Below are 13,863 nucleotides of genomic sequence, written 5' to 3'. Positions count from 1 at the left end.
AATATACATAATAATAATAATCATCCACGGTGGATCAGCTGGTAAAGTGTTGGCCTCACAGTTCTGAGGACCCGGGTTCAATCCCGCCCCCGCCTGCGTGGAGTTTGCATGTTCTCCCCGTCCCTGCGTGGGTTTTCTCCGGGCACTCCGGCTTCCTCCCACATCCCAACAACATGTGACATTAATTAGACACTCTGAATTGCCCCTAGGTGTGATTGGTTCTCTGTCTTGATGTGCCCTGCAATTGGCTGGCAACCACATCAGAGTGTACCCCGCCTCCTGCCTCTTGTCAGCTGGGATTGGCTCCACAGCACTCCTGTGACCCTTGTGAGGATAAGCGGCTAAGAAAATGGATGGATGGATGGATGGATGGATCCTCTACAGTTCATTTTTTTTCTGTCAATATGGGGTGCTGTGTGTACATTAATCAGGAAAAAAATGAACTTAAATGATTGCAGCAAATCGCTGAAATATAACAAAAAATGTGACATTTTTAAAGAAATGAGTACTTTCTGGAGCCACCATATGAGGAAATTTGATTTTAGATTGCAAGTTGTCAGTTGTCATACATTTCAGAGTCTGCACTTTTAGTTTAATTTAAGGAAAAAAAGTACTCCCCCCCCCCCCCCCAAACTGAAGTACCGAGTGTATGGGTAGGGTACCGCTTTGGCGAGTTCGATTGCGGGCTTTAGGACCCGGCGGAGGTCCGATCGTGCGCATCTGTCGCCGCCCGGACTCCGCGAAGGGAGCGCGAGCCCGACCGGAGCGCCGCTCCAGACCGGCCCGGGCAGCGCTGGATCCTTGATGCGTGTGGCGCAGATGAGAGTCGCCGGATGCGGGCGCACCGTGCCCGCCTGACTTCCGAGAGAGCGCCGCAAGATGAAGACGCCGCTGGTAAAGGTTGTTGGGGTTTACTAGGGGGGCTTTTTTTTTTTTTTTTAAATGGCTACCTTTTAAATTTTTTTTATTTAAATACATATTTAAAGGCATGTCCTCGATCAAACCACGGCTGTGTTGAGCCAAGTGCGCTCCAAAAAGGAACATAAGCTCACTGTGCTCACTGAATGTCGGATCAGGAGATTAGGTTCGCAACAATGGAGCCAACAGATGTGGCCTGCAACTAAGCTTTGATTTAAAAAAAAAAAAAAATGTTGAGAAAAGAAAAAGCACGTGCCCCCCAAAATAATCACGATTTTATAAACTACAGACATGCTGTACCTGTTTGTCACATACAAGACTTTTTCGACGAGCCAAATAACTTTTAAGCTTCCAGATTCCAACCTTCAGATGTATTCTTGAACGCCCCTCGAATGTAATCGATTCAAATCGGGTTTCGCTCAACTCGGGGTCCGAGGGGCTTGTTTACATGCTGCTGTTTCGGTTTGCAACAGAATTCAAATGGCTGTAATTGGAGTTACTACCTCATTTGTTTGATTGAAGTGGGGCGGGGGCATTTGATGACACCCAATGGCCGCTATTTACAATATGGTCAATAAATAGCCGGATCAATATTCGTATTGAAAGATTTTTTCTTATTGAATTTATTAAGCACAGTTTTTAGTCAACTAGATGGTCACGATACTTATTTTAGTCATGAAGATGTTTTTTGATCAAGTAAAATTTGGGAAATCCAATGTTTAAAACCACTAAGGCAGGCACGACATGAGGACATGTTTGATCACATAACTCGATAAGTCCAAAATTAATAAACCAGATGGCAATGATACATTTTTTTGTCATTCGAGAGAATTTGACAAGCCCTGCATTTTTATCAACGAAGATGTAAAATGTCCTTTGAGCTTGAATTTGATTAATGACGTGTTTTAAAATCAATGGGATGGGTATGCAAAACAGGTTTCTGTCATTAAGAAATTGTGATGATGTCAAATTGGATAATGCATTTTTTTAATTAGCTAGACGGATATGGTAGATACATTTTTGTCTTGATCACAAAGAATTTGATCAGATCTTCCTTTTATTCTTAGAAAATCAGTGGGATGGGTATGGTACCATTTTTTTTTTTTTTTTGGGTGGAGGCATTCAGACCCAATTAGTCTGCTCCCTAAACAGGGTGACGAGATTAGGAGACAACGATAACTTGAATCAAATTGAACCCTGTCCCCCCCCCCCAAAAGCGCCATGGCATCGCCGTGCTTCTCCTGCTGCTCCTGTGCGCCAGCCTCTTCCTGGTCTACAACGGCAGCTTCAACGGCGCCGTCCGGGACGCCAACGACACGCGAACGCAAGGGCGGCCGCGACCCACCGGCGTCTCCTTCAGGCCGGCCCGGCATCACCCCCCCGCCCTCCAGGGCTACAGCAGCATCGTGGACCGCAAGGTAAAACCCCCACGGAGCCGCTGCAAACTATCCATCTCCGCGTGGATCTTAAGAGTCATTTATCACAATTCTGTGCCTGCCTGTCATTACTTATTGCAAGTGAGGCTACAATTAAATCCCATATGCGCTAATTGAAACCCGACCCCACTCGGGCCGCCATCTTGGCTCCTGGCAGGAGCAAAAATAAATAAACAAATACATGAATGAAAAAAATCAACGTGAGCCGTTAAATGAAAGTGACGCACGGTATCCAGAGAGGCTGAAGGCCAGCGCTCGGAATACGGAAGCCTGCTAAATGCGAGCTCGGGATAAAGCCACGCGGTCATCTGCATAGTCAGCGCGAGCAAAATCCACCTCAAAAAATTTTAAAAAGCACAGTCAACACTCAGTAATTTGGATATTTTTTTTTTTTTTTAATAATACCCTACACTGATGAAGCGGCCCCTCAGCTTACAAATATAATTCATTCACTTCATTTACTCATGTCAACTCAATTTTCCGGAGTGAAATGAATTGAAAGGCCATTAATCCGCTCCAGTCCCTCAAAAAGAAAAAAAAAACACATTACTCTATAGCAAAGGTGTCAAACTTGAGGCCCGGGGGCCAGATCTGGCCCGCCACATGATTTCATGTGGCCCACGAAGCCAAATCTAGAGTGTCAATTTCCATGATTTTTGTAAAAATATGTAGCAAAATTTCAAATTGTCATTTATCACAAGTGATAAAGGTGACATATTACAAGCATTTTTGTGTTACCAAATGTAAATAGTTGAAAAACACATGACCCTTGATTTCTGATTCCAAAACTAGTTCATAAATTGATGATGTAAATATGATGAGATGATTAAATATTTTTGTTCCACAGTCATAATGGCCCTCTGAGGGAAACCGGAACAACAATGTGGCTCGCGAGAAAAATGAGTTTGACATCCCCGCTGTATAGTATGAAACCATAGTAAAAAGGACAATGGAAAGAAGTGGTTTCATGAAGCCTAATTACTGTACATACTGTAGTATTTGTGTTGTTCTGTGCCTTTAAGGGGCGTGGCCTTGGAGTCACTCGGTCTGTCCTGTTCAATCAATTAAAGATCGGAAAATGGATCGGTGAATGTAACACGTAACACATTCAGTGCCATTGACGGCTTTAGAATTAACTGGGACGATTTGCTTGATAACTCAAAATCAAAAGCAAGCGATGACTGGGGAAAAACTCAAACGGCCATCCCAAAACACTTTTTCACGATTGTCGAAGATTCGATTTTGACAAAATGTCCCAATTCACATTGTGACTTGTGAAAATACAAATGACTACTTTCCTATTTGCGGTTTTATTGTTTTGGACTCGATGATATGTGTGAGAGTATCATAAGTAATGTATTTTAACTGAACTAAATATGGATCCGGATGTTTCCCGGCATCCCCTTGATAGGTTTTATCACCCTGTTTTGTTTCGCGTCAACCTCTCTGAAATTTTAAAACTGTTTTTTCTTTTCATAATTAGCATTGATGAAGCTATCATGTCTTCCGCATCGTCAACCTCTCTAAAAACAAGCGCGCGCACAAGTCCTCTCTCAAATGCATGAGAATGGCAAAACACCTGCGACATATTTTCCATATATATTGTTTTTGTGCATCTCCCATAAATTATCATTCTTCACAAGCGCCTTTTTTTCCCTTCTTTTAACTGAACAAATCTGATTGAGGTCAGAAGGAGGGATAATTTATCCGGCGCCGGCTGCGCTGCGGCGTTCCGGTGTGATAAGGCAAAGAAAATTAAAGTTGGGAATGAGGAAGGAAAAAAAAAATATGAATCAAATAACCTGGTGAAGGCAGACAGGGTGAAAAGGTAGCGGGACAAGTGGGACGTGGTAAAGGTTCCGCCCGAATGGGAAAAGGCCAGACAAGCTGAAGATTGAGCGTTAAATCTCACGGGAAGTACTTTCGGCCTGCCTGACACGAAAATGTGTCAGATTGACATCTCGGAGGGGCGGCGGGGGGCGAAGGTGCGTACGAGCTTGAGGAGTCTTTTCGGACATGAGTGGCACCAAGTTGAGATGCAGGAAAGGTGCGTGAAAATGCTGCAAAGTTTGCTGGGATCCATTTTAGACCTTCCGTTGATAGCCGCGTTGAAGGAATTTGAAGGTATTTCGTGGTCACAAATAAAGTTGATGGAATAAAGACAGAGCGGTGGGTGCCCTTGGTTTTTTTTTTTTTGTCTTCCAAGGGCAGCGTACAGAAAAATCGAAGAGTGCGAGGACCTCTCTGACATTGTCAACCTTGAATGTATTTACACACTAAAAGCCATCCCCCGGTCGAGGTGCAAATATGCAAAGCAATTTTATATTACTTTGAGATGGGAGTATATCATCCATTTATTGAATAGCAGCGAGTGATTTAGCAAATGTAAAGAATTCTTCTGGATTTTGTGGCCGGAATAAATCCGCTCCTGTAACCGGCAGAATCAGAATCACATATCCACGTTTAAAAAAAACAAACAAAAAAAAAAACGAGAGCATTCTATGCTAAGAGGACATTTGCATTGAACATAAAGCGGAACGAATAATTGCTCCTCTTCTCCCGCCTCGCCGCCGAGTGAAGAATGAATACAAAAGACTACAATAACACGACACTCTGGAATACAATGCGGCTAAACCACTCGGGGAGTTCAATTATTAAACACGGTATTGTATACGCTGGTTAAAAAACAGACAGTGAGTGGGCTGCCAATGGCCCTGGGGCCATAGTTTGGGGACCCACCCCCCCCCCCGAGCTAAACGCTTTACACTGAATCCGTTTATCGCAGAGAGAGCCAATCCGGATCGCCCGGGATAGGTTGCGATTCACGATAAAGAGAAATCGTACAAACCTTTTTAAATATCACTCTCGAGAAATGGCAGACAATCTTCTGGGTTGATATAATGAAAGACTCTCGCACAAAATAAGAGGCCGAAGTGAGGTTTACTGCAAAAGAGCATCAAATGTATTGCATATTTAAAAGTATATTTCAAGGGGAAATCCAGTGGTTTGCATGAACAATGTATCCAATGGTTCATTTAATATGTACTCGACTTTGATAATGTGATGTTAAATCCTCTCTCATTTAATAGTGTTTTGAGAAGATTTTTGTCCACAATTGCGAATTTTCAGGGGCGCTGCCATTTTCGCCAGTCACATGACTTACGTGCGCAGATGTGACGTGTAGGGTTATTTACAGCTACAGCTTCAAATCTGTACGGAAGTATTCCTCCGTCTTCCCGATCAACCGATACTGCTATTTTTTCATCAGGTGAGGATAAAACCCATGAAATCAACGCTGGGCACAATATAATCGAGCCTTTGGTGCAGCACCTTACACGTCACATCCGCGCACATAAGTCATGTGACTCGTGAAAATGGCAGCGGCCCTGAAAATTCGTAATTGTCGATAAAAATCTTCTCAAAACACTATTAAAAGAGTGAGGATTTAACATCACATTGTCAAAATACATACAATACAAAGTACATATTAGATGACCTATTGGATCCATTGTTCATGCAAACCACTGGATTTCCCCTTTAAACGCCAAAAATATCCGCCTAAACCATGCAACAAAAGTCGGCTACCTTAATAATGCGAACCGCCATTGACGGGCTAGCGGAAAGTAGCAGCGCTTGTAAAACACCAAGAACTGGCGCTTTAAAACGCAGAGCAGCAGACAAAACTGTATTCAAAATATTTCAACTCAACACTGACGAGTTGAGAAGGTGAAAGTTCGCAATGATGTATTTTGCTGCTCTCCACGCCTGCGTTGTCACAAATTATAGCGCCAGTTGCTAATTTTAGGGTCCAAAAATGGATGGCGGGCCATAACTTGGAAACTTCTGTTCCATGTGATTCACGACATGTCATTTTGTTTATTGCTTGTGAGCTAATTAGCATAGATCACTAATTAGGCAAGATTCTTGCTTGGATGGAAGGGAAAGAAACCGTCTCGGCAGCTGACATTTCAGGACAATTTAGCGGCCGCTTATAGGTTGTCGCTGAAAGGCAAGACCGACGCCATCTGCGCCGGCAGACCTGACGAGGCGTCGCTCTCGCCCCCGCTCGGGTGGCAGCTGCACGAGATGTTTAATATTTCACAAAGCCGTTCTTCTGCCGTCTTTTCGAGGACGTCGCCGCGCCATCGGCCAGCTGGAGAGCGAGACGGGGGGGGGGGGGGGTGATATCCGCGACTACGTACGCACGGACGTCCGTCTGCCATTCAAAAGGCGTCAAACTCAATGCGACGGAGCTCTTTAGCGCGGAGAAGTCATTAAAGGGGCAAAAATGTTTAGCTCGGAGCCGATCCGCTCGGAACTTGAAGGCGACGGGTCCCCCCCCCCCCGGCGTCGGGGCCTACGGGAAGCGATTACGGGAAAAGATGGCAGGAGCATCTCGATAAGCGTTCCCTTGATGCGGAGTAATCTCACACCCCACGGTTACGGAATCACGGGAGAAGTCGTAGATTTCCACCAGAACGCCGGGGAGTGAGCAGAATGGTAATTTCGGGCCTCTCGTGTGTTAACCCCCATCTGGAAGTCCCAAGAAATCTGAAAATGGGAAATCTGCCAATTGCTTTCAAGTGGCCATTTTAGGCGCACGTGGCCAAACTCCCGCAAAGGATTATGGCCCGTTGCAAAGCCAAATTTCAACTTCGTACGCTGGACAGATGGCCGACGAGAGTTTTGGTCCCTGTGTATGGGGAGGGCACGGCAGCAAAGGTCGATCAAGTCGGTTTCAATTAGCACGGTGAAATTTTATAGACAGGAAGCAGTCGTTTTTCGGATCATTTCGGATCGTTTCTGAAACTCCTTCAAGACGCGAAACTCCACAAAAGGTCAAAGTCTGAGAAAACGTCTCGGACGTTGCGATGGACGACACCCGCCCCAAAGAGTTCCCGCGGATGCGGCAGAGATTCCGAAGGGGGTTGGTGAGGCTACAGTGGGTCAGCGGAAGTTCACCATTGTCGGTCGACACAATTGATTTTCGCGAACGGAGGCACCGGAAGTAGAACACGCTCGTCTCCCCCCTACAAAATTCATTTGACTGCGGTGGTTTAAAACATTAATGTCAGAACGTGGAACGGGTGGAGATAGCGCTAAATTTGAAGGCAGAATTTTGAGCCGTGCTAACCGTTATAACGCACTGTGCTGCCCCATCAGTTTCATGTAAACCATTAAGAAAAGCGCAAACTATCTTGCTTTGCTTTTTAGTTCTCATTGCGTCACATTGTGCTTCAAAGACAATAAAGTGGAGCAAAACCAGATATAATGAAACTTGAAATAAAAGCAAGCAAAAAAAACAAACTTTTCTAGAAATATTCTTTTATGAAATCGACATAATGCATTGTTTGGCAGGCGAACAAAATGAAAAGTCCAATAAAAAAATTACATCAAAATTGGAAGAGCACTTGCACTCTCATTTTTTTCCTCCCACGTTGCCAACAAGGATTCAACTTGTCGCCTTCCAGGACCTTTTCATTAATAATGCCGCCAAGCTGTCCCATTTTGACATTGACGCATCTTGACGTGAATCACGGAAAGTGACCTAATCCATTCCGAACCCAAACCGTCGGCGCCATAAAAGCTTTATTAACTTGACGGGCAAAGTTTTTATAATTCAACACCATGTACAAAAGAAGTTAACCACTGTTTAATTCAAACAAAGTAAAACTATTCATCCCTTTAGAAGCCGCTTAGACGAATGGAACGAGCTACGCTAATCGTTAGCCGTTGTGTTTTCCAATTAGCATCGTCATGTTCAGACTAATGTGTACATGTCTTTTGTTATATGCGTCGATAAGTTTCATTTCCTTCCACTTTTGTCCTTTGGTGCCACGTCGTACACAAACGATGTCAAATAAAAAGTAATCTCGCACTAAATGATTGTTACTGTTAGGACATTTGCCGCACGTATTTATGATGAGCGTAATGAGGGTTGTGTTGGCTCGGGAGCCTCATCACCTTGACGGAACGCCACAAACCTCGAAAAGCGACATTTTTACAAGCAGGAAGCAGAGGTTTTATTGTGAAGATCAATTTGCGCGACCGCGCTTAACGCATCTCCAATCGGCGGTTTGGTGAGTAAATATAAAGGCTGTGATATGTGGTTGGATAAAATAATCTTTATAGATTTGGTGAAGCAGAATGTAGCCTCACTGGCCAAGGATATATATTTTTTTATATTACCCCAACTGTAATTTCTAACCAAGTTTGTTTGTGGCATCATCAGAGCTATTTGTGGGCCGGATCGCAAAAGACCTGCTAGCTAGCAAGTTACTGCCATGATGAACAACGGCTGGAGGTTCTGTGTTGATTTATGATCGTGACAACCGAAATTTTCAATTGTTCGAATCGTCATGTGCGAGCCCACTAAAATTTGGAGTTGTTGATTTATTTTGAGGTTTGATACATTTTATTTTGCTGCACTTTGACCTTGAAACTAGGTGACAGATGACAGCTAGTACTTGGTAGGTGATAGTTGATCATTAGCAGTGGACGCCTGATCGCTAATAGTTAATTGATGATGAGTGGGAACGGAGACCTGGTAACTAATATTTGGTGCCTGATAGCTACAGATAGCAGTTAGCAGCCAATTAACGTCTCATAGTTGACATCTTCTCATTCGCGGGTTCTACTTAAAAGATGACAGATGACAGCTGGTAAGTGATAGCGGATATATGATAATTGTTCGATGATACATGATAGTTGGTGGGCGACAGCTGATAAATGGAAGTCGACGGCGTTTAGGTGATAGCTGCTAAGTGATAGCTGAGGGATCGGAAGGCGGCAGTTGATCGCTGGTAGCAAAGAATAGCTGCTAGCTGACATTTTGATAGCGGAGCGCTGTCAGTGACGGTTGATCGTTGGTGTGTGATACTTGGCAGACAGTCGCTGATGGATGACAGCTGATTAACGAGTTGTTGGGTTATGTTGATAGATGAACGTTGATAAGCTCATTTTTCCTCCTTGTTCTGCACCACCACAATTAATTTACATCACGCTCACTCCTACATAGCAAGCAACGCAGGAAACGAACACGTCCCGAAAGACAACGTGTAGCATCACGCTTGCACGCATGTCACGTCCACGTGTTTGTGTGTTCTTGTGCATGCGTACACGGCCACAGCGGCAGGTGGATGTCTGCGAGCCACCAAAAAGTTGTCGCCGGCGAGGAGAAACAGCCCGTTTCCACTGACGCAAGACCGCTGGAGACGAGCGCCGCGGATCCGATAGCGCGGCGTCCCAGGGGGGCAATTAGCGCTTCTCGCTACGCGGCGACAACAACACGAGCGACGAGCGAGCATCGGTAATACGCAGCTGCCGGCCCGGACGCTGGCACCGTTCCGCCCAAAGCGGCGGGACACCAAACAGCAGGCCTCATTAGCCGTCCACTTGTTTAACCTCGCGTGTCAACGGTCCATTTTAATACCAGAACACCCAAAAAAAAAAAAAAGATGCTCGATTTCACAAAATGTCCACTGTCACGCCCAACGTGAAATTGGCTGTAAAATGAAAATAAATGTTCACACACCGCAGAGAAGAGTAGATGACAGCGGCTACATTTTAGATGATTGTCGGTGGCTGATAGTTGATAGCTTATACTTAGCGCGAGAGGTGGCAGATGATAGCAAAGTGAGGTCCTGTCATCAAAGGACACCCCCGAATCCCCTGAGCTGTCCTCGTCCTACTTTTTTTTTTTTTTTTTTTCCCCATGTGCTTCTTCCCTGACACGTACTTCTTATTCTTCCATAAGGAGGGAAGAAAAAGGAGAAGCAAATTCTTGCTTCTCAGTTTCACTCCATCCTCCTTCCTGGATGCCATTTTCCCGGCCACCCCAATTTCCTCTTCCCTCCTCGCCTGCTCCTTAACAACAGGAACAACAACCCAAAAATTGGTGCGACGCCAGCGAAAGCTCTTTTGACCCCTGCCGAACGGCGTTCCGTCTTTTGTATTCCGGGCAACCGCCGCTGCCTTTGCCCGTGTGTGTGTGGTAGAAGCTGTCTCTTCTCTCGGCCGCACTGAGGGTTACACCGCGCACCGGAGGCCGGCGGCCTGAAAGGGAGCCAATTATAGCGAGGGTGGGAAAGGGAAAAAAAAAAACAAAAAAAAACCCCACAGCATGTTGCAACGCGTTGCAACTCCTTTGTCTGCTCCCTTCTTTGTTCCAGAATCCAAACACGGTGCACTAATTGAAACTCACGGGCCAGGGCTGCAAGACGAGAAAGACGTTGACTGCATTGCGCATTTGAAGGGTTACTGGAATGGTGGTTGGGTGACTGGTTACCACATCCGTCTCATGGTTCTGACGACCCGGGTTCAAATTCAGCCTCGTTATGTGGAGAGTGCATCTTCTCCCTGTATGTCTCCATCCCTAAAAACATGCGCAGTAGGTTAACTGAAGACTGTAAGTTGCCCGTAGATGTGAAAGCAAGTCCCTTACACAGTACTATAAGTCCCTTGCGATTGGCTGGCGACCAGTTAAGGGTGTACTCCAGCTCTCGACCAGGGTCAGTTGGGATAGGCTCCAGAACGCCCACAAATCTAGTGAGGATAAGCGAAGATGGAGTCTCTCCAACAGGTACTGGGTCGTTCATGAGGCCTCCCGACCGTGGAAAGTCCCCCCGATGCCTCATCAGATTGACGCCCAAGGGAGGCCTCCTAACCAGTTCCCCAGGCCACCATTTCGGCTCAACTCCTTTTTCGGAACAACGGACCCGTACAGAGTCCACATCCCCGCAGTCTCTGCACAAATCCACCTCGATCTCCCGCTCCAGTCTCCCCCTCAATCGAGACCCGAACCTCGAGATACGGCAACTCGTTCACTTCAAGCAGGATCTCATTCCCCCTGCCTGGCAAGGACCCTCCAGATTTAGAGGTGCCGGTTCTCATCCCATCCAATTCGTACTCGCCGGTGGACGGCTCCAGTGAGAGCGAAAGACGGTGCCTTGATGAATCCAAAAGAATTCACGTCACCCGTGAAGAACACCAAACCGGACCTCCTCCAAATTCTTGTACGAGAAAAACAAATCGCCTAAGCGGAAACACGTACCATTCGTAGACACGAACGTGAGGATAATTAAACTTTACAAGTGTAATACCCACTTTATTACGGTTTATCGTTAAACTTTAAATCCCTTCTTTCACTTTGTTGACCAAGAGCGAGCCACTGCATCACAATCAAAAGAAAAGCAGAAACGGCACCGTTCACATCCGCCACCCCGTCGGCCCGCCCGGCGTTCCGCTTTGCTTTGCAATTCCGCTTTAATTTGCAATTCAGCTTTTTATGTTGCGACAATGTTTGCCCGTGTTCTCGTCTGAGTGCGAGTGCGCGTCAACAGACTGTTGTTACATAAACGGCCGCGTCTCTCCCTGACGGCACGACGATTGTCGTACTTTGATCACAAGGCGGCGCGCAAAGACGCAAATGAAATCTTTTCTGACGTCCGTTAATGACACGCGCGTGCGAAGGGGCCTCTCGTCGCGCTCTCGACGAGGAGCTCGTCTCTCGCTTTCAATCACGACCGACGACGGCGGCAGTTTTCAAAACGAGATAGCGGCCGTGTCGTCGGGTGTTTGTTATTATTATCATTATTTTTTTTTTTTTTTGCATTTCCTCCCTCCTCTTCACGTCCCACCTCTCGTTCATTAGCCGTCAGCCCAGCTCACTTCCCGCGCCTCGCTAACGTCCGCGGGCAGCTCCAAACGAGCTCGGCCCGTCCCTCCCTCCGCCGAGCTCGCCCCGCAGCGCGACGAACGCGCGTTTGATGCCGGTCTTGAGAGGCTGACGTTTGAGTCGACGGTAATTGGTGCGGCTGCAGCTTCTGTACTTGCCGCCTTGGGCTCGCACTTTCTGCCTTGTATGAGGTATCTCGGTACCCTAGCCTAACTTATTTTGGCACTTTTGCTTACTCTTGAGAACGGAAACAACGACAACAACAAAAATGCAATTTTCAAGCACCAGACAATGTCCTGCAAAATGCTAAAATTCTCTGGAGTCTGATCAAGTTCTAGGTATCAATCCACGACGCCATCAAAAGGCTGGCAAAGACTTGTAAGGTTTAGAATAGTTATTTCGGCACCCTCCAGCACTTTGGACCATGACAACATCAAAAAATTGCAGCTTTAAAGCGGCACACAACATGCAGAAGCCCCAATTAATGTCAATCACGCACCATATTGCGCTAAAGTCAGGTTTACGCGAGTTATTTTGGTCCCCTGGAATACCTTGCGAACAGCACAAATGTCAGTTCTGAAGAACCGAATGACGTCCCGAGGCGAGGCTTGATCGCCATCTCTTCCCGTTGGTCGACGTTTCACCACGTGAGGTGCTCGCTGCCTGGCCTTCGCTCTCTGCCTCAGCGCCCGCACCCGCACCCGCTCCCGTCCCCCCCCCCCCCCAAATAATCAATAACAACACCGAAATGCTATTTCTCTGCTCTGAGGGGGCAAGGCATCCATCAGGCGTAATAGCCCGCCCGCGGTCCTCCAGGGACGGATCTGGACGCCAGGAAGGGAGCAATTATCGGCTGTGTTACACGTGAGCGGCGAGCGTGAAGTCATTCGCAAAACAACCTGCCGATCTTGCGTGCCGCTGGCCGGGGCCTTTTCTTCTTCTCGCTCGGTGAATTACGCGCTAATGTATTTTTAGACGGGCAGAGCCGGCGTGTCTAATATCGCGCGAACATGTACGGATTTTGCTATTTGCAATCGGACCCTGCCGCAAATTGCAGACTTTCACGATGGATTGCGACACGCCCCGGCGAAGTACTACTTTTAGCTCCTCAGCTCACTTCAACATAGTTCTTCTGGAGCAAGGTGCCACAAGATATGTAATGTGTATTAAGCGTTATTGTAATCGCTTTCAGGCATTATTTCTAATACCACAGCTTTGCTTGATATATGCTACAATTCACTCAAATTGTGATACAATGGACTCCACTTGTGATAAATACAATATGTGATCCAAGTTATCCATCCATAATCCAAACCGCTTATCCTCACAAGGGTCACTGGAGAGCCGGAGCCTATCCCAGCTGGGCGAAAGCCAGACTACACCCTAAACTCAGTCACAGGGCGGATATGAACACCATGCAAAGTCTGGCATTGGTGCCACGACGCCATCAGTGACTATTGATCCAAATTACTACAATCAAAATACGACTCGATTGACTCAAATTTCGATACGATTGACTACGGTTGCGATACGATGCAAGACGATAAGATCCGACTTTCAACATCTGTGAAGTAATACAATTCAACGACTCACCCCAAAGATGATGCAATGGAGCTTTCCGATGGCGATCTTGAGCTCCGCCCCTTTTAGCCATGGCCCACAAGATTCGAAAACGGCAATTGAACACAACATGATTGAAGTCGATTCTCTGTCGCGTATTCCAGATAATATTGGGGAATGTTTTTTTGCCAAATGCGTCAGACTCGTCCAAGAGAGTTCTACAGAGAGGTCTCAACTATTTTACGCAAGGATATGTTCACGGAATTAAGATTT

The 13,863-nt window shown here is 46.2% G+C and overlaps 1 protein-coding gene across 2 annotated transcripts in view; it reads left to right on the top strand.

Annotated features, from left to right (window-relative positions):
- Nucleotides 1-647: 647 nt before the first annotated feature.
- st6galnac5a (ST6 (alpha-N-acetyl-neuraminyl-2,3-beta-galactosyl-1,3)-N-acetylgalactosaminide alpha-2,6-sialyltransferase 5a) overlaps nt 648-13,863 on the top strand; it is a 30,205-nt gene continuing 16,989 nt past the window's right edge. Inside the window, exons 1-2 of one of the 2 annotated variants that reach the window (XM_061839141.1) lie at nt 648-894; nt 2,136-2,336. In XM_061839141.1, coding sequence (XP_061695125.1) covers nt 880-894; nt 2,136-2,336 — 216 coding nt within the window. In that variant the 5' untranslated portion in view covers nt 648-879. Of the gene's footprint in view, nt 901-2,135; nt 2,337-13,863 lie in introns of both variants that reach the window. The other variant, XM_061839140.1, reaches the window with a different exon arrangement.

The sequence above is a fragment of the Syngnathoides biaculeatus genome, chromosome 13 (assembly GCF_019802595.1).
Source record: "Syngnathoides biaculeatus isolate LvHL_M chromosome 13, ASM1980259v1, whole genome shotgun sequence".
NCBI lineage: Eukaryota > Metazoa > Chordata > Actinopteri > Syngnathiformes > Syngnathidae > Syngnathoides > Syngnathoides biaculeatus.
This window is presented reverse-complemented; position numbering and strand designations above follow the sequence as displayed.